Source organism: Corvus cornix, chromosome 2 (genome assembly GCF_000738735.6).
Source record: "Corvus cornix cornix isolate S_Up_H32 chromosome 2, ASM73873v5, whole genome shotgun sequence".
Lineage (NCBI taxonomy): Eukaryota > Metazoa > Chordata > Aves > Passeriformes > Corvidae > Corvus > Corvus cornix.
Genome location: NC_046333.1, coordinates 104,518,631 through 104,546,012, shown reverse-complemented (window position 1 = coordinate 104,546,012; position 27,382 = coordinate 104,518,631). Strand labels below are relative to the sequence as shown.

The 27,382-nt window shown below is 38.4% G+C and overlaps 1 protein-coding gene across 4 annotated transcripts in view; it reads right to left on the bottom strand.

The window, feature by feature from the left end:
* MYOM1 (myomesin 1) overlaps positions 1-27,382 on the bottom strand; it is an 80,775-nt gene that overhangs the window by 38,851 nt on the left and 14,542 nt on the right. For 2 of the 4 annotated variants that reach the window (XM_019284087.3, XM_010396351.4), the window contains exons 4-17: positions 24,720-24,930; positions 22,814-22,971; positions 19,109-19,201; positions 18,147-18,235; positions 17,961-18,020; positions 16,273-16,437; positions 15,526-15,687; positions 12,195-12,336; positions 9,888-10,087; positions 8,194-8,250; positions 7,722-7,846; positions 5,998-6,181; positions 4,809-4,983; positions 2,449-2,570 (exon numbers count right to left, since the gene is read on the bottom strand). In XM_019284087.3, coding sequence (XP_019139632.2) covers positions 2,449-2,570; positions 4,809-4,983; positions 5,998-6,181; positions 7,722-7,846; positions 8,194-8,250; positions 9,888-10,087; positions 12,195-12,336; positions 15,526-15,687; positions 16,273-16,437; positions 17,961-18,020; positions 18,147-18,235; positions 19,109-19,201; positions 22,814-22,971; positions 24,720-24,930 — 1,943 coding nt within the window. Of the gene's footprint in view, positions 1-1,198; positions 1,526-2,448; positions 2,571-4,808; positions 4,984-5,997; positions 6,182-7,721; positions 7,847-8,193; positions 8,251-9,887; positions 10,088-12,194; positions 12,337-15,525; positions 15,688-16,272; positions 16,438-17,960; positions 18,021-18,146; positions 18,236-19,108; positions 19,202-22,813; positions 22,972-24,719; positions 24,931-27,382 lie in introns of all 4 variants that reach the window. The other 2 variants (XM_019284084.3, XM_019284085.3) reach the window with 2 other exon arrangements.

Genomic DNA, 27,382 nt, shown 5'->3' with positions numbered 1-27,382 from the left:
AAAGCACACATTTCAGGGTTGAAAATCTTCTGAAACATCTGAAAAAGGTAGTAATAGGAAAGGGAATGACAGATATTGTACAATCAGTAGTGAGTAAGTGTGAAATCTGCTGCAAACACAATCCTGATACGAGGGAAAGAGTTGTGTTAGGAGTAACAAAGGCAGGGGATCCTCCTGGAGATTACTGGCAAATAGACTTTGCTGAGTTACCACACAAAGAAGGATACAGGTGCATACTGCTATTGGTTGACACCTGCAGTGGATGGCCTGAAGCTTACCTTGGCACTAACACAGCCAAGGAGGTGGTGAAAGTTTTGCTTAATCATATAATACCAAGGTTTGGGATTCCTTTAGGTATGTCCTCGGATAGGGGACCACATTTTGTTGCAAATGTGATTCAAGAAGTTAGCCGGAATTTGGGAATTGCTTCGGATCCGCACACACCTTACAGACCCCAAGCAAGTGGTAAGGTGGAACTCATGAATGGGACCCTTAAGGCACAAATTAGCAAAATTTGCCAAGAGACATCCATGACATGGGTTCAGGCCTTGCCTATAGCTTTACTGAGGATCCTCATACAACTGAGGTGGAGGGATAACATCAGTCCCTATGAAATACTGTGTGGCAGGCCATATCAAATTCCACATGTTCCAGGTGAAATTCACATGAGGGGAAAACCTGATTTGCAGAGATATCTAATGGCTTTAGGTTCCACTTTGCAGAAGCTCCAGAATTACATTGTGTTATCCAGACCCATAGGACTGGAGACTGGGTCTATGTCAAGTGGTGGGACAGTGATCCTCTACAGGCCAAGTGGAGAGGACCATTCCAGATTTTGCTGACCATGCTCTGGGTAGATAACCCAGAGAACTAGGTAACCAGACTCCTAACAAATTACTGAAGTGATTTAGAAATAATATATTAGCTTGGATACATTAATATGTAGTCAAACAAGCCATTAAATTACTAACCATATTTATATGTTTGACTTTCAGTAACCACTAAGTTTGTAAAGTGGTCTCCAATACCATTACATGCATAATGATCTTAATGGAGAGTTGAGCACATAATTAATGGGTTTGATAGAAGATGCATCACTGTAGAGCACGTTAACTTGTGGCACAGTTGAACAGAAGTTACAGCAGTCTGAAGTGGACCTACCAAAGCAGCAAAATCTATTTATCTCATTAATTCTCACCTGTATATTTCTTCTTTGTAACTTTTTCCACTGTCAAAAGATCCCTGGGTCGAGACTTACTTGCCTGCTTAGCAGCAACTTTTTGTGGTGCAGACCTGACAACGTCTTTAACCATTTCTCTCATGTTACTGTCTCCTGTACTCCCAAGTTTGCCACAGCTACTGGGCAGTATCCCTCTATTAAATTTAGCATTGCATTTTAGCAAAGCATCTGTGTCAAAGATAGGCTGGGAGGCGCCATGCATGCCTTCCCAGCTGGTAGTGCGGTCTGTTAGTCCAGCAGCTTTACCACTCAGTTCAGGACACACACCATGAAGCAATCCTCCCCCTGTAATTGCCAGAAAACAGCAAAGACATTTGGATTTAGAATACATTCTTTTTTCTTCATTCAGGCAAAAGAATTAAGAAATGCATGCAGTGAACAATACAGCTAGAGTATAACAAGTCACTGGGTTTACACACAAAATGTTAAGCTTGAATTCAAGAAAACTTGAAATGCATAGAATACCTCTCAACCTGCTCACAAATAATGCTTTTTTAACTAATGTCTAGTATTCAGAGCAGAAACAAAGATGTGAAGTTAATAGTATTCTAACTTTTCTACATTTACTTTAGTATTAGATCTTCCAGGTCACATTTCCAATCCTATCAAGATGATCTCACAAAATTGCCCTAGGCCACATGTCTCTGCTCTAAGGCTGAGAGGTATGCAGCTTCAATACAAATGAGAGTGAGGGTGTTGCAGACATACAATTTATTCTGGTGCAATGATCTCATTAATCTTTATGGATTAGTTCAGGCAGTGGCCAACAGAAACAATCCATCAGCAAAGAAAGAACACACAGGGTTATAGAAGGTTTACAAAAGACACGTTGCACTATTAGGTTTAGTCATGGAAACAAATTTCTTAGGAACTGACTGTGTATGGGATGGTGTGCATTAGATGTGATATAGCAGATTACAGAATCAGAATGACATTCCCATTTTCTAGGATACCTATTAAGTGAACTTGGCAGTGCTCTCATACAGTGGCTCACAAGAAACACCTGAAGAAAACTGGATGGTGAAGCTGGACAGTCTACAAGAGTGCAGTGATTGTGAATCCATGGCTGTGAGACTATAGGATCTTTAGATAAATTATTATTTGTGGACAACATTGTGAAACAAAGCAATTAATTAGTTACAAATAATTGCTGAGAACTTATTTGCTTCATTAATTACAATTGAAAAGGGCAATGGAAAATAGCTTACCAATGGCTGCTTTCACCTCTATAGGCTCTGATTCCTGTGAAAATTCACTGAGCCCTGCTGCATTAACAGCTCTGACTCTGAAAATGTACTTCTCACCATTGCTGAGCCCATGGCAAATGAATCTAAAACAAACCAGTCAAGAAATACTTAGAAAGTATTATAAAGAAAATAAAAAAATTAAGGGGGAAAAGAAAGCATTTCTTCAATAATATTTATTCTGGTTTCTGAAAACCAAGGACAAACCATGACCCCAGTCACTTATATGAAGATCAGAGAACACACAATGTATCTGGGCACCTCATTCACACAACAAAGACAGTGTCTAAACTCATCTCTTTTAAGTCATACTATTTCAAGACTCTATCCTTCTTGAGGCTACACAAGTTTCTGTGTTACCACAGCATCTACCTTACTTCTGCCAGTATATACAAGCCATACTTCCTAATAGAAAAATATGAAAATCTGCACAGGTAAGGTCTATATTTGCTTCTTGTGGAATTTTCCGTGACACAAGTAAAAGACACATGTAACACAGGTTCCCATAAATCCCTTCCAATCATAAATGAAAAACTGCAGCGTTCAAAAAAATTACAGGGCATTTTACAGGAGCTAAATGATTTTTGTACTTCACTTTCTTGCTTCTATACATGACAGTAATCCAAGTCAGGCAAATTCTTTTATTTGAAGAAGTTTACTTGATAGTCTAATTGTCACATAAGAAAAACCCTCATAAATTTTCTCTGGTGTCCACCCTGAAAACACAAAATTTCCGAAGACAGGAATCATTTATTTAGGAATAGATTGTGGTTTGGAAATTCAATTGTTTTGTTTAAAACCACATTTATTTTTTCAGTGGGTATTTTAGGTGTATTTTATTCCATGTTACTTTGATTTTTTTCTACTTCATAAGGTAGTTGTAATTGCACTGATGTAATGCAATGGCATATGAAGCCACTATAATGTGGAAAACAAAATCAAAGTTTTATTTTGGGAAAAAAAATAAAACCTGAATCAAAATTTCCAAAACAGAATTTTCCCTACCCATTTTTCCAGACTTTTCCAAATCATTTGCTTTCACCAGGATATGTGCAGAATTTCAAAAGACCAAAATATACTGCATAAGGCAAACTATGAACTACAGCTAGTGCTTTAAGATTGACTCAACCAGAAAAACCAAGAGTTGACAGCCTTGCCTGACTGCATCATACATTAAACCACACTGACTAAAAATGCAGGGATAGAGACCTATGCAGTGTACTTGTATTACAGTGTATAGTAACTCAGAACAGTATTTTTATTTCTACAGTGAACAAAGGTTCACATTTCATATTTTAAAATAAGCAGAAAGCATGAAACTTCACCAACACTCGATATAACTACAATATAACTCACAGAAATACATATGAAAGGATGTAATACTGGCACACATAAATATAAATGCAATATAAATGCAGAAAAGAATACATAAAGGAAATTGTTGTGCCTGTGTTCAACCAAGTGAGGCTTGAAGTACTTCCAATATACTAGGCATTTACAATACCCTTCTAAACAACAAAGCTGATCCAGGAGTATTTAGCAGACACTAATTTCTTGTAATAAAGGTTCTCATGGATAGCAAGTACAAATAAGCAGAATCAGTCATAACAAGCGGGGACTACTTCTGTATTGATACCAATCCACTTGAGAAAAAGTTCTGCACTTACTCCTTCAGACTCTGAAGATTACATACTTATTCAAACAAAACAAAATCTGATTTATCTCAGGAAGTTTTAAGTCTTGATTATTTTTCTGACTGGAGACCAAACTTCGTATCCGTAAGAAATGTGAGTTTGTACCTAGTATTTAAGAGTGTTCATTAATTTCTTGATGATTACAAGAGCAGTCAGAAAGTAATATTTTTAATGGGATATAGTCCACATGTCCTTCTGACAGTCTAGATACACAGTCCAGAAATGTTTAGAGCAGTCTTCCAAAACAAAGCACTTTGCTTCCAAACATTATGCAGTTTAGTTTTCCACATTTGTAACTTCAGTCATTCCTCAATGTCCTGCTTTTCATCAAACTGATAGGCTGTACAATAGCTAGAAGTAGCAAGCTGCTTCCTTTTGCTTCACTAGCAATGTTCTTCCCCCTTGACTAATTTGTTTCTAATATAAGGTTGATTATAATATCTCTTTGGACAAGACTTCCTGTTTGAAATATGTTTTTATAACGTCTTATGAGCTTTGCATACAAGAGGGATTCCAGCCTGCTGGCTACCACAGAGAGATCAGCTCCACTACTACTAATGGCTGGAAAGCACATATATCCAGTAAATCAGAAATTGGTGACCATAATTTCCATGCTTTAAAATTAATTACCTTGTGCCTTTCACTGGATTGTTGTTGCATGGTTCCCAACGACCAGATCCTTCCACACTTGACTCAATGTAGTACCCAACCAGCTCCTTGGCATCTGGGGGCTCTGTCCAAGTGACAACAACTGAAGTATCTGTATTCCTAGTTGGCAGAATACGGCCAGGAGCTTTGGGAATATCTGTGGGAGAGAAGCATAAATAAATTAGTGGCCTGCCAGTTAAAATGTACAAATAAATTAAGCATGAAATTCTATTCTTGATTATTCTAGCATGACTAGTACAGATTTAACCTTCAAAAAACTTCTCTTATTTAAATTAAATAATCTGTCAGGACTGGACAGGATCAGTAGGCTCAAGACTTTGGTGGTCATGTTCCTCACTTCTCTAGTGCCTATGATTCAGTGCATTTCCTTAAAATTATGTTTAGTTGTCCCCTTGTGCTGAGTATCTGCACCAGAGATGTGATTTGGAGCTTTCTAAAAGGGAAAGTGTGCTAGGTGCACATTGAAGATCTTGTGCAGCCTGCAGGATAAGCCAGAAACCAAAGCTCCTGTTAAGTAGCAAAGTGTATCTACAGTGTTTTTTGAGAAGAGATGTTTTACTCTTCTTAAAAAATGTATTTCATGTGCATCCAAGTGCTCTGAGAAGTCGATATGAAGTGAACAGAGATCATTTGGGAATTGGATTGAAATCTGCATTGCTGTTTGGAAACAAATTGGTAATGTAGGGGTAGCTACTGATGACTTACTGTATTGAACATCTTAGCTTCTCTTCCAGTGAAAATAGTCTCTGCTTTCACATAAGTATTAAATTCTTCACTTTTGTTTAATTTGGCAAACAAGGAGGGTTAGACTCTGCTGATGTCTGGGCTTATTTTCAATAAAGACTCTAAGTAAAACAAAACATTTTTGTACTTCCTTGAGTTTTCATTTTCTTTTGCTATTTGCAGTCTTTGCAGTTCTTGGCATTGTTATTTGCAGCTTAATTTCTTTGTTTTGCATCTGTCATTTGACTGTACATGAACGGTTGAACAACCCAAACAAAAATTATTTTAGCTGAAGAGAATAAATCACTGACTACTTATCATACTTGAATTATTTTCTGGGCAGCTACCTGCTTGCAGAAAAAACAATTAGATCATAAACTGAAAAGTTACCATGGCGGCGATTTAATACACGTCACCACACGCCTACCGAGTTTGTCATCCACTACAGTGGCTTCGGTTGCTTCTGAGGGTTCACCAATTCCAGCTGAATTGCAGCAGCGAACTCGGAAGCAGTAGGATTTGCCTTCAGACAAATCAAAAACTGCAAAGCGAGGGGATTTCACAGGGATCTCGGTGTTCACCCTTTGCCAGTCCTCTGTGCCAGCAACGCACTGCAGTCAAACCCAGAAACAAATGTTTAGAACACAAGTATCTGAATGCTGAGTGTCTAACATGACAAGGCCTTCTCCCTGGACCACTGAATTCATGTCTGCTGTGGAGAATAGGGAGACACATCCCTTCTTTGGGCCTTTCCACAGAATGAGCATCTTTCAAAGCTTATGAATCTGCCAGAGGTCCACTTACTCCAGAAAACATATAGAAAAGTTTACTGGTTTCAATATACCCAAGCTAAACCCTCTCCACTGCAAGGAAGCGATGTTATTAACTGCACCCAGTCTGGACCATTTTCAAAATAAGTTCTGAAGATATTCAGCATTATGTTGAGAGCAAAACCCTAACATTACCACTTTGCTTCTAGATGCTCTTGTGGCATTCTTAGTGGTTTTGGGGTGGCTTTCAGAATTAATCAGGATTTAACCTTCATTTTCCAGAAAAGAATTCACATATGAAATTAATTTGTGAATTGTTTTTACTTCTGTGGCTAGAAATTTTACTTACCATGATCGCTTACACCACTAATATTTGTGATTAATTTTTTGCTTTGATTTACATTAAGTATAATTTCAAGTGATGGTTCTGGATTCTGAGGGATTCAAATTCTCAGGAGGATGTTATCAGATTGTGTGACATTAGTGCTGAGTACTCAGCATGCAATTGGTTATTAAAAAGCTTTTTTATATGGGAACTCAAAATTCATATATTCATCCTCTCTATGGCTGTTGCTAAGTGAAACTCATTTATTTGGACCAGATTTTGTATGAGAGATGGAAAACATAATGGGAAGATATTTATGTCTCCCTTGATGACACCTCTAGACTGATAGAAAAAAACATTGATAAAAAAGTTTGAGCCAAGAGATGCAAGTAGAAAGGGTGATGGTGTGAAGAATTTTCTAGGCTAGCAGCCATGCAAAAACACCTCAGAAAAGCAGAACAGTGAAATTAAAACTGATTCTGTTCTAGGAAGTCAGGAAAGAAATTTTGTGATCTTTGTTGAGTTGGTGGAGCAAAAGGAAAGCTAATGTAGAGGATAAACATGAAAAGGCAGCTGGAATAGAAAGTGCTGATGCCAAGAAACTCCTGTAAAATGCAGCCATCCAAAATGTTAACAATCTGTCCTGCCAGACAAGCTTCATTTATACAAATTATACATATATGAGATGCATATATAAAAAATAAACATGTATCATATATATACATAAGAGATATATATATAAGCATGTGACTTTGCTCTGTGCTTTCACATTATAGAGGGAGTTTTGTTCTGTCTACTCTAGGTAGGTCACTGACACAATTCAAGAAGAATTTTACTGGGTGTGACACATTCTTCATCTACTTTCCTATTTCCCATCTTTTTTTTATTCCTAGTTTAGCTTAATCTACAGTTTGACCGTTATCTTGACAAACTTCTAATCCTTGCCCTAATTTGAAAGTCTCAGACAGAAATGAAAGTTAACCAGAGGTCCAGAAGAGATGACTAAAGAAACGTCAAATATTGCCACAGCATGATTCTGATTCTGTCCAATTTTACCTTTTCCACAAAGTACATGATACCCTCATGGCCCCGCTGTCCAGGAGGTTTCCAGCTAAGCACAACATAGTTCTTGGTGGCCTCAATAACTTGGAGGTCTGTGGGGGGACCAGGAACAACACCCTCTGAAGGACAGGGAAGAAGAATAGGAAAAATATTTAATTCTTTTGTTTTTGTATCAGAATTAGCATCATAATTAAAAAATAAGAGTGTCAATATACCTCAGATTTTTTTTTTTAATGTAGAGTTAAAAGTCTTCTAAATATTCTTTTAATTCTAAGTGTTATTTTGTTAGGTCCTGAATAATGAAACCTCACCTCAACAACCAAGTTGTTGAATTATTCAAGGTCAAGTGACTCTCAGAACAACAAACTTTGGGTGAGTGCCAAAGTCCACTGAACTCACTCAGAGTTTTCCTAATTACTCAGCCAGCTTCACATCAGACTTTTGTAGGCAAAAGGGCTGTGTTTACCTGCAGGTTCTTCCTCAGTCACAATAATCTGTCCAGTCCAAGGAGCAGAAGGGTGACCTGAAACAAATGTCAGAGATAACAGAGAAGTAGGAGACCAGGAAATTTTCAAACAAAGAAAACTGACTCTTTCGTGGTTCAAAACTAATGTTTGCAAGATCCCAGTGAGCTCCATTTCTGGTTAATGCTGTGACTGTTGCTCATGTAGCAAGCTAGTTACCCAAGCTAGTTTTAGGCTTACCAGCTTGAATATTGAGAGAAGCTCAGCATTTAACATAGCTAGAAAACTTAATCTACTGAAACATCTATTCCTTCCTGAAATGTCACTGAAGTCTCCTAGGTGATAAGCAGAGGTATTTGGTTCACTCAGCTCATCATTTTCAGAGAATTAGTTTCAACTTTATTTTCCATCCTCTACTGCTTTGGTTTAACAGCTCACTTATTAAAGGAACAGCCAAATTCCTGCAGGCTGCATCTTGTCTCTTTTTAACCACTTTCCCTCACATTACCAGCTTTTAAGTCATGGGTCACAGTCACAAACAGGCTCAGCCTGACTCAACATGTCCACTTGATAAATTTGGGTGGCTCTCTGAGCAACCAATATTTTATCACACTATTGCAGTTATGCGTTCAGCTTTCAACCAGGTCAGTGGACTTTCAGAGATAATTTTTGCAAGTGCTGTTCTCCGCCTCCACATTATTCACCTTACATTGGCTGAACTGTTTTGGAGATGAAAGAAGAGAGGGAGCAGGTGGGGAGAAAAGATTATGAGGGATGAGAGGAGAAGATATAATAGGAGTAGGCCGCCAAACCCAGACTTCACCTCCTGTGACAGCTTCCATGCTGCCCATTGAGAAGAAGAGCTGCCCCTCCTCCCAGAGTTAGGGTTTCACATGTCTGACTGAGTGCAGTGTTTCTTGGCAATGCCAAATCTCCTTCCTCTCGCCTTTTGTTTTATCTTGAATGGGAATCTAGCTCATCTGGCTGCAGCATTACACACAGTAGCTCATACAAGCTGGGACCATGGGAGCACTGTAATTTTGTGTACGATACCCCTTCATATTGGACCATTTTAAATAGTAAAACTTCAGAAACATGTAGAAATAGATTTTGAATAGAAGTACAAATTTATTTTAGGAATATAATTATGCCATATGGGTAGAGAGGTGGGTTTGGAAGCAAAATGGCTGAGACATTGTGAGGCCACAGGAGAAATATCCTTGACTTGTAAAATGCTAACCTTAAAGCAGAGAGCCTGGGATCTGTTGGGCTGTCCTGGTGTTGTTCTGATGTTATTGCAAGATTTGGATTGTCACATGAGCACAGAGTCAGCCACCCTTGTCTGTGGCTCAGAGAGAGACTATTCACAGGATCTGTTCAGCTATTTTGTTGGCTGAACAAAAGCAAGTCTCTCTAGGCAACTAAACTCTCCTGTGCCTTTTTCCCCACTTCCTGCAAGTTTGAAGCATAGCACTGCGGTCAGCCAAAGCCATTTCAGCAGATAGAACCCTTAGTGCAAAGAGCGCTGGGATGATTTCTTCCCGCAAAGCTGTCTCCAAAGACTATTTTGGCTTTGCATTGCTCCCTCTAGTGGGATTTTGAAGGCTTGTGAGTTGATAGTCATACTTTTTTTTTTTTTTTTATGAGTTGTGATTTCTTAAACCTCTCAATGCAACCTGTAAAAAGCACATCTTACTTCTAAGCCTGGCTCTGTCTGCAGGGTCCAGAGCAGCCACAGGCTCTGACACCCGGGACGGCAGGCTGACACCTGCTTTGTTCACCGCTCGGACTCGGAAAATGTAGGAACGGCCTTCAATCAGACCAGTGACAGGGAAACGAGCAAACTTCACGGGATTCTCATTGCACTGGGTCCAGTGGGAGGTGCCAACCTCACACCTGAAAAATAAAAACAGCAAGAGCAGTGCTGGGAAGGGAAAAACATGAACTCAGGGCACCCACACGCCTTTGCAGCTTCACCATCTGTTCGTGTTCATTGGCTGGTCCGTACCAGTTTCCTCAGCAGAACTATAAACTGGTGACATCAAAGCAGCTGCACCAAGGCGTCAGGCTGAAGTACCAGCTGGGCATGCACTAAATCCCCCACAGCTGCACCCCTTCTATCCTGAACTGAAAAAGGGACAAGAGCAGACTCACTCCACTGTTTAAACCCTTCAAAGTATGCTTAGGGAGTGTCAGCTTTAGCATACTTGAAGGGACAGGAACTATGCCTCTCTTGCAGTTGCCAGAAGGGCACTACTTCATCTTTCCTGCACAATGCTGCCCTGTACACCCCACAAGACACTAGGCTTCATGGGGTGCAGAGACCCCCACTGTGAGTTCTGGGACCAGCCCAGCACAGAGATGGCTGTGAATGGGGTTAAAGTAGGGCACTTAGTCAGACCCTGCTTCAGAGACCAGACCACTGGGGCTGCCAAGGGAGCCTGTGGTGTGCTGGCTGCAGTCCCTGCAATGACAAGGCCCAGTGTGGTGATGCTGGTCCCACAAGTGGGAAGCCTCACACATATCAGGAAGCTGCTTTCTGTCAGAAGGAAGATATGACAAGCAGCCACTTCCACTCAGGGAGCCAGGAGAAGCCTGTGGTGATGGCTTTCCTGTGTCCAGCAACATGGTCAACAGGAACGTGACTTGCAGCTTAGAAAAGACTTTTTATTGTGGGTGAGATATCTGCCAAAGAGAATGTTACAGGTCCTACCCAGATTTCTTGGTACATGCAAGAATCCCTCTTGAGAATTTTTACCATCCCACTCAGGGTGGTTTTGTGGTTCTTGTGCCTTCTTGGGGTGAGGGACACCCAAGCTTTCCATCTACCATTAGCACAGACCAGTCCTGCTGGCTCAAGCCATCCCCTCACTCCACAAGGCAGCTAGGGGCTACCCTGGCTGAATATGTGGGTCCCTAAATCCCTTCGGTGGCATCCAACATTGGAGAGCAGTAACACCGCTTTGAATTTGGGAGCAAATGCAGAATAAAGGAGGTGAACGCAAGAGAAAAAATGGAATGCCATTTCTCTTGCAGTTACTCTCAGTGCTAACATCCCTCAATAGCCTCATTTTAAAACGAGATATTGTTGTTCAGAGTCCAGTCCTGTCTTTTGTGTAGGATCGATGAATGTTAAAGAGCCATAGCTTAGACCTAGCAGAGCATAATTACAGCAGTGACTGACACTCAAAAGTTAGCAAAACAGTAAAGTTATATTTGAGTGTTAGATTATTTCACAAAGCAATACCTTGTTTTTACAGATATATACTTTATGTATATCCAAAGGCATAATATAATGGCATACTTCATATATATATATATATATACACACACACATACATAAATGTTTGGGTGTTTTTTACATGCCTTTGAATAAGCCCAGAGGAACCTCATATTACTCTATTACTGAAATTCAGACAAATATTACCAGCACTGAAGATAATTGTAACTCTCAAAATACTGACTTAATTTCTGAAATCACAGGCTTCTAGGATCCCGCCACTGTGTGTAACACGTGGAGGTTTCATATTTTACAAATTATTTCCATGAAGCTTTTGAACCTAACAGCTGGAATAATAACAGCATATGGGAAAGAAACCCAAGTCATTTTAAAATAACATTTTGCTTCCTGGTACATAGTAACTATTAGGAGAGAGGCAAGAGAGCCCTGGTACTGAAGGAGCCACAGCTGTCTGATGCAGAGCTACCAAACACCACAAAATCCTGAGGCCTCTCAAGTCTCAGAGGAAGCAGGAAGGGCTGAGCTGTGCAGATCTTGCAGAACCCTTTCTATTCAATTAAATGAATGAAGATGTGATTATTTCCATGAAAGTTAGATTAGGCCCAGCCAATCCAAGACAAAAAAAAAGTCAATTTTCTTCTGGCCAGCAAGAAGAATGAAAATAACAAATGACTATTTTATCTCATGTTTTTCAGTGTGCTTTTATTTTTTGAGTTAGAATGAGCAGCAATATGAATTCTCCAGTCCAGCACACTCACTGACCTGTCAATGAAATATCCAAGGATGGGATTTCCTCCGTCGACAGCGGGTTGCTTCCAGGAGACAATGACATAATCTTTGTTGGCATCTAAGCACTGCACATCCAGTGGTGCACCAGGGGCTCCAGGGATTTCAGCATCAGCATCTGTGAGGATGGAGAAATATGTTTGCAAAAGTGAACCACAGTTCTTTCACAATTACTAATCTTTAAGGACCAAATTGTGCTCCTATTGGCTTCAAAAAAGTGTTTGCTTTTATATTGCCAGTGTTTTTCTACACTTTTGGCTTTTCTTTGTAACATTTACAAATGTTTAGTATTTTACAGCATACTGTAAATGTAATTCACCTAGACATTTTAAATGGAATTAGTACCCTGCATTCTGGTTAGGGAGCTGTGAGAAACACCATTGAACTGAAAACTTGGCAGCCAGGCAATAGTTGAATCAAAAATATTCACCCACTGGATATAACAATACTGAATTAAATATCTTATCTCCACTCACAGTCCTTCATTGTTTGAGTTTGTTTGGCTGTGAACTGCAAAGGTATCAAAATGTTTTGAAGTTTAATTATATTACACATACATTATCACTGTGGAATATAATCTTCATAAGGATGAGTATATTTTTCCTTTGAAGTGTTTACCACAAATCTGGGACTGCTGGTGTTAAAGGGCCTTGACTCCAGCATCAGCTTCTGGACGTGTATTATCTAAAGCTTTAAAAAATAGAGCATAGTGCTGGGCACTGGGGAATTTTACTGTTTACACACAATCTGATTTGTGAGACGGTTTAATTTTCATGTAGAGAAAAAGAACCTTTGCAGGAAGAATCTGTGAAAGACTTTCAAATAAGAGATGTTGCTTCTCTGCAGAATAACATTGATTTGTACCATTCTGAGCTACTTCAAAAGAAGACCTAAGATGTATATACCTGAATAAAAATATTTTGCTAATAAATATTATTCAGATATTCTATACAAACCCCCAGAGTTCTTAAAAAGGTTTAATGTTTCAGGGCATTATAGGTTTTTGTTTTACACTACACAGTAATCTCTATTTTTCGTGATTTTGACTTTCAGGAAAAAAATGCCTTATTATAGCATTTAATATGCTTCATTACGTAAAACAGTAGTCTTCCAAAAATATATATCCCAGCCACACTTTACAGAGTCTTCTCTTATTGGCAGCGTAGCATCCCACAGAGCTTTTGAAGCTGTGCCAAAGTCGCCGAGTCCAGGTTCTAATTACAGGTAACTCGATGCATTTTAAGAAATGGTAACATAGAGAGTAAACCATCCAGTTAACATCACAAAATACTAAGAACATTAGTAGTAATAACAACAGTATGTCTTCAGTGATCTCTTTCTGAAAGGTTTTAATTGTCCATATTTACCACTTGACAGAACATGAGGTAACACAGTTTCTCTCCAAGACACTCTGGGAAACAGCTGGGAGAACCAGCACTGCTGATCAGCCTCTAGGAGGCTAGGATTTCATCCCTGCTAGCCTGCTGACAAATGATGACCTGTAACCACGGCAGAGGAGTCGCATATGCTCTCGAAGCCCATCTGAACATATAACATTATGAGCCTCTCTTCCATTGATACACTGTGATTTCTGTGTGTGACACAAAAAGACAACTGCTCCAGCTAAAACACCAGAGCTGCCATTTAACACAAATCTGGCTACAGTTTGGGAGGAGCAATGAGGAATACAGTAGCCAACCAAGATTGTGGGGACCATTTAAATAGGAATGTCGAATATAATTAATGTAATTAGAATTTGGTAAACACACCCATTGGCTAGGAAGATACTCTGCTGAAAGGGGTGGTGGGCTCAGTCAGCTCACACCTGTGTTGCCAGAAGATGTAACAGGATTGAGGGTGATCATTTATTTATATGGCAGCACAATGTAAAGCAAATAAAGAAAGACAAGTCCTATTTCTTGTCAAGAAGCTCATTTCAATAGGTTCTTTCTTCAGGTGATGAAAACATCTGCTTCAGTTGTATTTTCTGAGCAGGTTGTTATCTCACACAGCTCTGCTGAACTTGGCAACAAGGAGCCATTCTGGGCATGGCCTCAGAGCCAAGAATTTCCAGAGCCTTTTGAATTAGCATTACACACTTCAGCTGCTTTTAGCAGCTGGGACAGATATAGAATCAGCACACAATGTAATAGCCATGGCTCCTTTTAAAGAAATAATTCTCAATGGATAGTCAATGAAGGTTTTGATGGTACAAGCAAACAACATTCACAAAAATAACATTTTAATTCTACTCTTTGCTTCATTATTTCAGAGAATCACACAATGGTTGAGATTGGCAGACAGCTACAGATATTGCCTAGTTTAGCCCCTGGCTCAAAGCAGAGTCAGCCAGAGCTGGTTGCCCAGGGCCATGTCAAATCAGGGTTTGGGTAACTCCAAGGACTGAGACTCCACAGCCTGTCTGGGTAACCTGTTCCAATGTTATTTTACTCCCCTCCATCAAGTACACATGGATAAACTCCTCCCATGATCTCTTTTCCAGGTTGAACAGTCCCAGCTCTCTCAGCCTTTCCTCATATTGAGAGATGCTCCAAGCTCTAAATCACCTTCACATCCCTTCAGTGGCCTCACTCCAGTGAGCCCATGTTTCTTTTGTATGGGGGATCCCAGAATTGGATCTAGCATTCTAGATGAGCCCCACCAGTGTTGAGTAGATGGGAAGGGTCACCTCCTCAGCCTGCTGGCAATGCTTTTCCTAATGCAACCCAAGATGCCACTATCTTTCTTTGTGACAAGGGCATATGTTCACCTTGGTGTCCACCAGGATCCTTCCTGAAAAGCAGCTCTCCAGACAGACACCAGCACATACTGCTGCATGAGATTATGCTTCTCCAGGTGCAGATCTTTATGTTTCCCTTCCACTGTAGTGTTTCCCGCAATGTACATTAGAGAGAATCCCTCAAATGGCACACAAGATCTTGATAAAAATAGTGCAGTTTAGCTAGCAGTGGGATGGTTATAAAAATACATTTTTAAGTTATTATGTGGATTTTTCCTCCTTATGACTTATGTTCAGAGTACTGAACATAATACCCTAAATTTCCTCCTCAGGATGTCAATGGAGTTTAGAAGTCTTCGGGCATGTGACACCAACGCCTGACACATGCATTGATTTTTTTCCAGAGATATTGACTGGAATCTATATTGTTAGAATCCATTAATAGGAAATTATTATTCTATTTTTATTGCTGGGAGTGGGGAAAGAACCTCAAATATCTGAGACTGATTTTGCCAACATGTTTTCCTCAGCTCTGTAGTGAGTCTTGTGCACAAGACAGTATCCTACCTCGAACAAAGACATAACCGCTGTACTCCTCATAGTACTCTCCCATCGCCACACGGAGGGTGTAGAGACCTTCGTCTTCCTTGTTTGCATGAGTCAGTGTTAAAGAAGCTCGCTCCCCACTCCACTGCATCTGGACCCATTTGGATGGTGTGATAAGAACACCTAGGAATTAGAGAGTTTCACCATGAGAACCAGCTGGATCTTCCCAGGAATAGATTCTGGAATGTGGAGAATGTATTGGAATAGCTTGGAAATACAAAAGAGACCACTCTTATTAGACAACATTCCCTCTTTGAAAACAGTCATAAATAATGTCTAATTCTGCTCCTTTGACAACTTTGCCTTTGATTTCAAAGCGCTACTTCAGAAAGCAATACTTTTTTATCAGCTGTTACACAACACTGTGCAACTACTTAAAAAATATCTTGGCGTATAAATAAAATAGTAAAAGCTATACGAGCTCTATAAATGGGCCACAGAGATGCTGGATCTGATAAAAATGCTTCTAATTTAAATTATTTTTAAGAAACAAAAAATCCCTAGAAGACATCTTCACAATGCTTTGTCAGTTTTCCGTGTTTTCACATCAAAATTCTAAATTTTGAAACAATTCTAGCTGAAAAAGAGTAAATATTACCATTGGAAAACCTGAGAAAATGATGACCAAATCATAACGTTGACATGAGCTGAAATAAGTAAAGATTTACATGAATGAAGTTTGTATTTCTTCTTGTCAAACATTCTCACCATTTCTGTACCACTCAATGTCTGGTTTGAAGCGCTTGATATCAGGATTGATTACAACTGTGCAGCCCAGACTCATTGTCTCGCCTTCTCTCCCAAAGGCTACATCAAACTTGTCGACAAAGCTGATTTCAAACCTGGAAGCATAGCCATGAGGGGTAACGGCAACTGTATAAAAGAAAAAAAATCTGGTTTTCTTTCCTTCTGTGACAAGAGTAGGAAGAAAAAGTATTCAGTGATTATGAATATGGTCCCACGTAAAGTTCAAGGTATAAAGAGGAACAATATGTATATTAAGTCATCATCTTCAGAGATAATTGCAGTGTTGGATAATACAAGCCCTTTCTATCACAGAGAATCAACTATTTCTTTAGTCATACAATTCTAGTTCTTACCTTGATTTCATTTTAGCAGGGAGAGGCTTCTGCAGAATTTAATTTCAGAATTTTCAAAATTTCAAATCTGGTGTTTTATCATAAGGTTTGATTTATACACTTAAAAAGATTTCTATTTGTGATTAATTATTTATTCAGGTCAAGTTGATCTTTAGCTTATATGGTTCTTCTCTTTTCTCATTTAAACTTCTCGCTCTATCTCAGAGCAGTCATGTGTCCATTCAGCCTTTGTTTTTGTAGGCTAGTAAGCCTTTGTGGGGACTACTACCAATATAAAATTAGGTCTCCAATCCCCCAGGCATTCAGGTAGCCTGTGTCTATACTTGTTCCTGAATTTATCTCTCCTAATGCTGTGTGTCCCAAGTTATGCAGTTTTCCAGACAGAATACCGAAATGCCTTTCATTTGTACCTCACATACATGGCAGAGGGGCTTCCATGTTTGTTTTGAAAGCAGCTCAGCTGATAAAACCTAAGGTCACACTTTCCTTTTATGCAACTAGCCTACACTGATAACTCTCCCTGTAATCAATGAATATATGCAAATCGTGATCTTTCTTTCTCATAACCGAGTGATAGATCCCAAATTTTATTGGAAATACATGGCCTTGCATTATGCAATGCTGTACATAATCTTGTATCTATAATTTCAGAGCTTTGGTATATAAATGCCAGCTAGTATGCCTTTGTAGAATATCTGGGATCCTAAGTCTAGAAGTCTCATCTGTCAAACCTTTCATGGGGTTCCTAGGGCACTTTCACCCCCTTGGCATACATGGGTGGATTTTCTTATCACCATGGAAGCATGGATGCAAAATTGTTAAAATGTGAGGTTCTCAGGTAAAATGCACTACAGTTTTTACCTTGATATATCCCAAATAGTCTCACTGGGTTCTGAGTATTTAATCTTTTCTATGCATTTTCTGTGCATTTTCACAGCTTATGAAATCAGATAAGCAGCAGACAACAATTAAGTCACCTACTCTATGTAGGCTCATGCTTCCCCATGCCATGTTTTACATACTGCAAAAGAGGAAGTGTCTCTCTCTCTGACAGATTCTATTTCATAATGAAGTACAATATTAACAGGATGTTTCTTATATAAGCCAACAGACCTAGAAGGCAATGCCATTTTCCCCTGCTAGTGAGGCTAACACCATCTGAAATTGTAGAGCTCCACACCCTTGTAAATCAGACCTGCTTCTTTTTAAAATAATGTTACTAAATATTCTGCTTAGTCATGTGTCATGATGTCACAGCTATAAATGGAAGTGTCAAAGAAACATATTGTAACTTACATGGAGAGAGGGAAAGATTTCTAGAATGCAAAAGACTTGCATCAATTTCTCCTTTGTACCCTACACAGAAAAAGACAAAATTGGTCACTATCACCAAGAGGTAAAGGCTCTGTGAGCCACAAAAGCAAAACTGGTAATGTGCATCTTAACAAAAAAAAACCTTGAAGGAAATATTTTGCAACCTACTCTTTACCACGAGGGAAGCGTAAACAGAAACTTCTCCTTTAACATTCATAGCAGAGGCATGATACTGGGCAGTGTCATCAAATTCACACCTGAAATTATAGAAATGATTAGGCAGAGCACCCATTTACTCCTTGGCATAGCCTCTCCAATGTTTTAGATTAAGGAAACCCTCAGAAATCTGGGTAAAATCTATGAAGTAAAAGCCTGTGAGACAGACATACTGGACACTGAACACTGGATGGATTGTAACCATTAAGTTTTTCTCAGTGTTAAACCTCAGTGTTTAAAATAAATCACAGATTTGAAATTGGGAATGCAGTATAAGTAGGAAAAACTCTCTGATAGTATTAACGTCTAATTTACTGTCTTCTATGAAGTGATGCCTAACATGGAACTTGTAGAAATGGTAGATTTCAAACAATACTTTCAAATGGCACCTGGCAGTATATCAGTTGTCAAATCCAGGTTGTTGTTGATTAGGTCTCATGTTTGCAATGTTTGTAATGCAAAGTGAGTGCAAAAATTTCCCATTTGGAAGATGAGTACTGTTAAAGATATTTCTTGTGTGTAAGTGAGGACATCTCAGTTCTGTTCCTCATGTCAGTAAGAATTGTAAGTTTTGTTATATTTGAAAAACAGTTAACTCACATGTTTTTACATGTTTAACTGTACTCATCACCAGACAGATGGAAAAAGTAGTCATAAATGTCCCACGTTTCTGACTCAGCCATGAATAGAATATCCAGATAAATAATCCAGATAAATAGCTCAGGTAAATTTCATGTCCTCTACTGAGGTAGCCTAGAACTGCTTCAACATTTAGTAGACAGCATTCACCACAGCTGATATCACCTGACTTGATATCTCTTGATCCCCAAGAGGTATGTTCACATTTTGCAGGTCTCACTTTACAGCAACATTTCAGATCAAGCTTTTTGTTAAATTATTAAATATTTCCTTACTCGGTAATCTCCAGGGAGTGCAGCCCATATCGACTTTGAATGATATACTTGCCAGGGTGAGCCTGTACATCAATGGGCACGTTATTTTTGTACCTATGGAAAAGCAAAGAAGCAGTATGTCACAAAGAGAAGTCATTCTATGCTTTACAAGGTCAAGTGCTTGATATTTGAAGTAGAACATCAGCTTCTGCATGCTTCTCCTAGATAAACTGTATTCTAACTCCCTGGGAAGACATTAAATATCTTTGGAAGTGTAACCTTTCTCTCTTTCTCTTTGACCTGCCCCAGGTAGATTTTATTCTCAAATTAAAAGAAGAAAATAGTCTCGAGTGGGATGAAAATCAGTTCATATTACCATGAACTTCATGTTAGTACTTGTAAAGGAAAGGAGGAGTCTCATGAGCAACATCTCAGAGTTTTGTAAATTGCAAATAAAAATTCTGTAGCCTCCTTTCGTACTAGCTATCATAAACATTTTGTTTGGTTTGCATATTTGACCTACTTTTAAAACCTTCATATACACAAAAAATGTTAGATAGAAATTTAACTTATTTGTTTACTTGCAATTTAACAGAGTTAGACTGGCATACACTTTGACTGTTTTCTGGCACAGATAGGAGAACTTTACTGTTCAAAATTCCCCATACATCATTTGAAGGAATGAATGAACCAGTATGAATGATCAGTAGTGAGCTGGTACTGTTAATTTCAGAATTTATATAAGACAGCTTGAAACTCACATAGTGGAAGAACAATGGTGCATGAGAAATTCTTCCTCTTCAATTGTTGCATAAAATATCACTCATTCTGGACAATACATAGTGTAATCAAGTAAATGTTTGAGTGAATCCTGTCTTAAGCAGGCATTGGAAATATGTAAAAAACTGGCAATAGAAGTCTAATAAAGAAATTGCCCTCTGAATTGTATTCAGTACATTTGGCATTGATTTCAGGTCCATAAAGAAAAAATGTTTCCTAAGAGAGTGTCCTACTTTAGCATAGCTTTCCTTGTTCTCCATAAGGTATATATATATATAAAGGAAGTGGAATGATAAAGGATGATAGATAAAAGTATCTTCACCTTTTACTCTGACGTAGTTTAAACAAATCTTTCTCCTCACAACAGATAACTAGACAAAGAGGTTTGCTTCTAAATTTCAGATTTTATATTTTAAACCTTTCATGATTTTCAGTCAGGAAAGGGAACTAGTCTGGTGCCAGTGGCTTGCTACACTTCACCAAAGAAATCAGTAATTAATGATTTTATTTGCACCAAGAATATTATTAGTTGAATATATCTCAAGATGAAGCTATATCCACAATAAATCTGAAAACTGTCTTTCAGCACCATCAGCATTGTACAGTAAAGAATATTTCCCTGGCTGCAAATATTTGGGCATAGTCATACACTGGGAGTTTTCCAAGCATTTAAGTAAGGACCATAAACCCCAATGCTTTTCATCCTGATCTTCCTCTCAGCAAAATGTCTGTGAAAAGGGGCTCAGTGTAGGGCAGTACTCTCTATTCTGCACATCAATCATTTGCAGAGATGCCTGACCTCATTTATCTATTATCCTGGCTTAGGCAAAGAATAATACAAGAACCCAGCAAGAGTAATACATTCAGCACCACTCTTCACCTCATCTGTGAGCTGGTGCCCCCCAGACCAATCTGCCTGGGAACATCAGGGCATCTTTATATTACATCCAGTGTGTCAATATTTTAGAAAATCAAATAATGCCATCAGTTTGTAATATTTTCCAGGGAATATGCAATCCTGTAAACAGGACTTAACTCCACAGTATCTTTATATTTCCTCCAAAGGGCTGGGCAACCCTTGGATCCTATGGCAGCCAAGTTGTTTGGCAGCACAGGGTGCTGTGTAGAAACAAGCTTTAACTGAGTCATGCCAGTAGCAAGAAGACTTTCACTTCTTTTGTCTTCATTATCAGGTTAGTAAAAATTAATTGATTCAATTTTTGCTTAATTATATTCATCTGTAGAAAGAATGGGGCTCGTATTAGAAGGACCACTTGTTATTTCTGGAAATGCAAATTCCAGAGCAGCCAAGTCATTAGCTAATGTGGGACTGCGACCTCCCACTGTCATTAGGCACTGATAGTTTATGCTTTCTGCTACTGGTTTCAAATGTCCTGGGTTTTCCATGTGCTTTTTTTCTCCAAGGGAGTCAGAACAGCTGCATCAGGCAGTAAGCTTTTCTTTAGAGAAAGTTCATAAAGCTTTGTAGTTTTTCAGGCACAGCATGAAAAGATCTTCATTGCTTATACAAAGAATGACTGCTTGCAATATTCTACTGACATTTTGCTTGTAGGGCTGAATGAAAGCTGACAGATCCAGGTCAGCACTGTTCTATATCTTAGAGCAAAGACACGTGCTGAAATGGATGTGAACTCTTCTTTTTATTTTTCCATTAGTAGCCTGTGGCAAACTGAAATCCCTTTGGAACTCAGATGTACAGTAAAATGATGTATTAATTTCCACCATCCACATTTAGCACTTAGATGAAAGACTGTTTCACAGTGAGAGCAACGGCAAACAGCTGAAGGCTCAGTTTAACCATGTCAGGTTTTGGGGATAAGGTGAATCTCAACCAAAGCGAAAATGACCCAGCTCTTGAATTCTTGGGTAGGACTCAGGTTACAGAGCTCGATTACAGCCATGAGCGTAGCTGACCATTGCTTATATCCAGCTGAGACCAGATCTGAAGGGTTTGTTTGGAATCCTCTCCAGGAGGAACGTGAACACAGGGCACTTGCAACCCTTACAGGATGGGAAAACTCTGCCCATGCAGAGCCTGGCTATCAATTGTCAGAGTCTAAGGAGAGAGATCAGTGACTTTGTGGACTCAGCTCTGGCCTGTTAACACACCTCTTAGTAGCAATTTTTGACAAGCCCTGAGATTAAGGTTTTTAAGACCTAAATAAATGCAGAGTCCCTTAAGCAATTCAATTAGCAAATTGCCATACATGATTATCACATAACATTTTGATATACTAGATGTTTTCCTTCCAATTCAGCATATTCTGTGATTCTGTAAAATTTTCCAAGAGACTGCAAAGCTTTCAGCTTATTTGGATGGTTCCAGATCTACCTGACATCATTGACTTCAAACACTGACGATGTGTCTGCTATGAATACGTCACCATTATTGAGATTTCACAGCATCTCCAGGGGATTTCAGTTTCATGGAGATTCAGTACTATAACTGCTCAGCTGCCAAGAAGTTTGCTAGTGACCAAAGCCTGCTTTAATGCTTCAGGGACATTAGTGTCATTTATAGACTAAAGACAACTATTTGGAAAACATTGCTAGAGATAGTATGATACATTAAACTATTATTTTTCCTTAATCATTGACAGAAGGAATATATTTGATGTCTCTACTAAATAATAAAAAAAAAATCTATGTATTCCTAGTGCTGTCACAAAAATATTTTAAATATTATTATATTAATTTACTATAACAACAATATATAATTATTTTTGTTATTATTATTACTTCAGTTTAATATTTTGTTCTTTTCCTGTACAATATGACTTGAAAGGTGTTAGACAGGCCTGTCATGAGTGCCTGATTTTTTTTTTTTTAATTTAACTTATATTTTTCAGCAAAATGACTACATTCACTGAGATGACTTCAGATTCTGGTAAGTGGTGCCTTTCAGTGCCAGGGATACAAACTTACCATGTAACACGGGGTGCTGGCCAGCCAGCCACGGAACAATTAAATCTAACATTTTCCTTTTCCCAGATAGTGTGGGAACGAGGCTCAATGATAAACTCAGGAGGATGTAAGAGTTTATCTTGATTCAACTTTTTATGGAATGCCTGAGTGTCTTCTAGCTGGAAAAGAAACATTTTATTATAAATTTGATTATAACAGCAATTAGAAGCGGAAATTATTAACACCCTCTGCCCCCCCCAAAAAGTGCAAAAACCCCTGCAATTTTTATTTAAAAGTCCAAACAGACATACTTAATGTATTTATCTCACCTGGACGCAGAAAACAAAGTTTTCATTTTCTGGAAGTTCTCCTTCCAAAATAACTAGATTTGATTTTAGAGGGCTTTTCCCCTCAAAACTATTCTAAATAAAATAATTTTCCACATTTAATTACCTATTTATTATTTTAAATACAGAGTGAAGGTGAAATAGGCCTGAAACTCAGATGTCTTCTGTACTTTTGCTGTAATGCAAGACTGTCTATGCCTAGATCATCTCTGACAGAACTGCTCTCAAACCTTTCCTCTTTCATCCTCCCAGGTAATTAGTTCAACTGCTTGACTATCCACAGAGCTGGAAAAAACTCCCAATATGAATCTGACTTTCTGCAAACTAAACTATTTATTTTCTGCCTTAACTTTTACAAATATGGAGAATTATAGGTCCCTGTATTCAGATTATTAAAAGAGGACATTTATAAACTGAGCAATACCAGTTTTCTTTACAATGGTTTCTCAGTCCTGGACAGGTTTTATTTGTCTTCAACATTCATCAGACAGTGACTGTTCCTTATCATAGGTCCAACAGACTCCAACACAATTAAATAACTGCTCCTTATGTGTTACTGATAATACTCTAGATCGGCATTTGTTTTACAACATTAAATTATAACATTTATTGACATTAAATCGACTGGTGTTAAATTTGTGACCTTTTATAACTCTCAGATCCTGAGAGACTTCTACTTAGCCAGGCATTGGTCATTTACTTGATCTTTTCCTTCTGTGTGTAGTAATTTCCATTGGTTGTTATCAAATTTCACCCTTACTGTTTCTCAATTTTTGAGATGATGTTGAATTTTTTACCTTGTCCTTGGAAGTGTTTATACCCTTTCCAACCTTATGTCATAAGGATATTTTATAAGCATATCACCAATTCTTCTGCTTAAAACAATAAATAATAAAATATAGTAATAGTATAGCATAGTAATATAAGTAGCATAGTAATAGAAATAAAGAAATACATTTGCACTTACATGTCCTGGCAGTCTGGTCACAACATATTTGTAACTATGCTCTGAGTATTATTTTTTAAGAAGTTGGACAATAATGCACACAATTAAAGATCCAGTTCCAGATGTTCCTCCCTAATTTACACCTAATTTACACCCAATGATTAAAACTCCAGAGTGGACACTTTGTACAAGCTTGTTCTCAGGCCATAAAAGTCCAGAAATTACCCATTCACCTACTTACGACCAAGATATATATATATATATATATATATATATATATATATATATATAGGGACCTTTACTCTTTGCCCAGCAGCTGCCTCATGAAGGTGTGGGCATGGTCAAAGAGCCTTCCCTGGTCCCCTACTCTGTCCTTTTCTCTCAGCACAACAGAAACATTCCTGGTGTCTGCCTCAGGCATAGTGCCTCTTTCCTTATCCATCTGATACCTAGATAACAAGGCTTTTAAGTAATTCAAAAGATTTCCATTGAAAGTACTTTGGTTAATTACTACCATTATTGCAATTGCCTGTGGAGTAAGTCAGGGCCCTGGTGTGCTAGGCACTTTACAAACACCAAACAAAAAAAGGCTCCTTTTCTTTTGCAGCTTAAGTGTTCATTGCTACTCTTTTACCGTTTTCTTCATGGCCACACGTTCAGCAGACTCCCGGATCGCTACTTTCCTTGACTTTTTTTCATGATGCTCCTCTTCAGAAGTTGTCTTGGCCACCTTGCTGACGCTAACTCCTTCACCTGTGGCAAAAAGGTTCCTCTTGGCAACATATGCAGCACTTTCTTTAATTCTCTCTTCTTCAGTGTCTGTGATACCACTGATATTCACTTCTCTGAAAGAGTTTTTAAAAAGCAGAATCCCATTGGTAAATGCTGAGAACATGTTCCATTTGTACTTGCTACCAAATTAGCCACTACAGAGGCCAACACTCTTCTGCTACTACAGTCTCATATGTATTCAAAGCAGAAACGTGGAAGGCGTTCTGCAGAAAGACTGAGTATTTCACTGTCAAAAGTCTTGGCCATTTTCAGTGCCTCTCCCTCTAAACATGCCATACACATTTTCAGTTTAACCATGATCCTACTGTGTTTTTTCATCTCCATCACTATAAAGATGAGTGTAAGGCATAGCCACAGATCTTCAGTTATTAACTTACAGCTGCAGTGTCCATACCAAGACTGCCAAAGGGGCAGGAGGTAATTGTAGCTGTATAACAATGTCCTCATTTGGGATTTATAAACCCCCCCATATAACTGTAGATAACAAAAAGTTCTCTTCTTTCATAGAAAATTCAATCCTATATTGCTTTCAGGAAGATAATTAAGGATTTTCTTGAAGCCTCCTCTACAGGCTTTGTACAGAGGTGAGACACAAAGAACTCCCAGTGGGTGCAATCCTGTTTCCATACTCACATGTGGATGTACCATTAAAACCGTATTGTTTTGGCACTGTCAGGACATTACAGCTGCTGTAGTAGTACATATACAGTGAGAGCTCCTTTCTGAGAAACAGGGGAGTAGAAACTTCCACAGGCATTAATGAGTTTGATTTACAGCCCTGGAAAGAGCTTGGGTTGATGTAATGATAAAGGTACACAGATGTTAAGCAGAAGGATTATAAACTTATGTTTCTATAGTTATAAGTAAGAGTATGTACTGGGTGATATGGTGAAGGGTTTTTAAGTATAGTAATGTGATTTTATAGTTTAAGTTAAGAATTTAGATGTTATAATAGAAGTATATGTGTGTATGTGAGCTAGCAAGTTATTGATTGTGGAACAGATGCAACGCAATAAAAAGAACCAAAGGTGACAGGTTATAAAGTCAAAACAAAGCTTTGTGTTAATTGCTTATTGGACCAAAAAGTTATAAATTGCCATGTAACTTTGAAAGTTGTGACTGTCTTCAGTTAGGGCGACTTGTTACTAAATACACGGCCTCTGAGACTGATGCCTTGTTTGATTTCTCAAGTAATAAATCGTGATAACCATGACTGTCCCATCTCTTTAATAAGGCACCGACATTCCTTGACTTAAGAAGAAGCATTAATATCCTCCTGGTGAATTTAGTAACTTTAAGGGAACATTAGATAGCACACTGAAGTCAAATTCTGTTTAAATTCTCATTAAGTGCCCGTCTTGCAAGCACTATAGAAACATCACCTCTGTTTCTAGAGTGCACTCAAGCACAGCCTCTCTTTTATCATAAAACACTTACTACTACTACAAAGCAAAAATACTAGGAAGAATGATGTTTTTTCTGTTTTCTTTAAGATTGCATTTGATAGCAGATCTCAATACTCAAAAAATTTGGATTAAGCTCAGAATTAACTGTCCAGCCCTTTATCTACGAAGTCAATTCAGTGAGATGTAAGACAGTCAAGCAGTGGAATGTGCTGTAAACTTAATTACATTTAAAAACTGCTGGAAAGACTAAAAATCTTACTTAAGAGTATAGAGCTTTGACCACCCTCAAACTCAACTTCCTGTGTTTCAATCTGCTTTAAGAGGATGATCCTTAAAAAATCAGTGGAACGATAGATTCCTTCCACTTAGGCACATGCCCCCATAAATATCACCTGAAGCTGCAGATATATGGAGGAGGTTTTTGAAAAATCAGTTTAATGAATATGGATATGAATATAGCTATCTACATTCATTTTAAATTAATCCATGGCATTTTTCTTCAAAGGCAAACTGATACTATTTCCTCCTTAATTACAGTAGTTAAGGTATCAGCAACTTCACAGTATGGACTGGTTTCTCAAGGCATTAAGCATCTTTTGGGAACTGATGAATATCCTCTGACTAATATAGAACTCATCCTAGTCATCTGCAGTTGTAATCCCCAGATGCTTTTGATCAACAGTATTAAATATTTAGATTTTCTAATAATTTCTCCCTGTTATACTCTTCCCAGATCAAAGAGAAACATGTTCCCTGAAATGACAAATGCACTAAACCAGCAAACCATACCATTTAAGAATTGATTTTACAGTCAAGTCTCGAGGGTTTCAGTAGAAAACCCTTTTCAAACAGTTGCAACCCAATGCAACTCTGAATGGCACACACAAAATATAATTTTAAGGGTATCTACCAACTACAGTCCTTTGGCATAGGTTTATTAGTGATTGCAAATAGTTCCATGAGCCACATTCAGTAATTTCAGCACTTAGGGCATTTCATTAAGCTCTGGGTGTTTTATTGTCTAGAATACTGTCTGGCTGTCCATAATTTTCTCTTGCAAGGATTAGCCCAGGTGTTTAAGAGGATCAGTTGCAAAGTG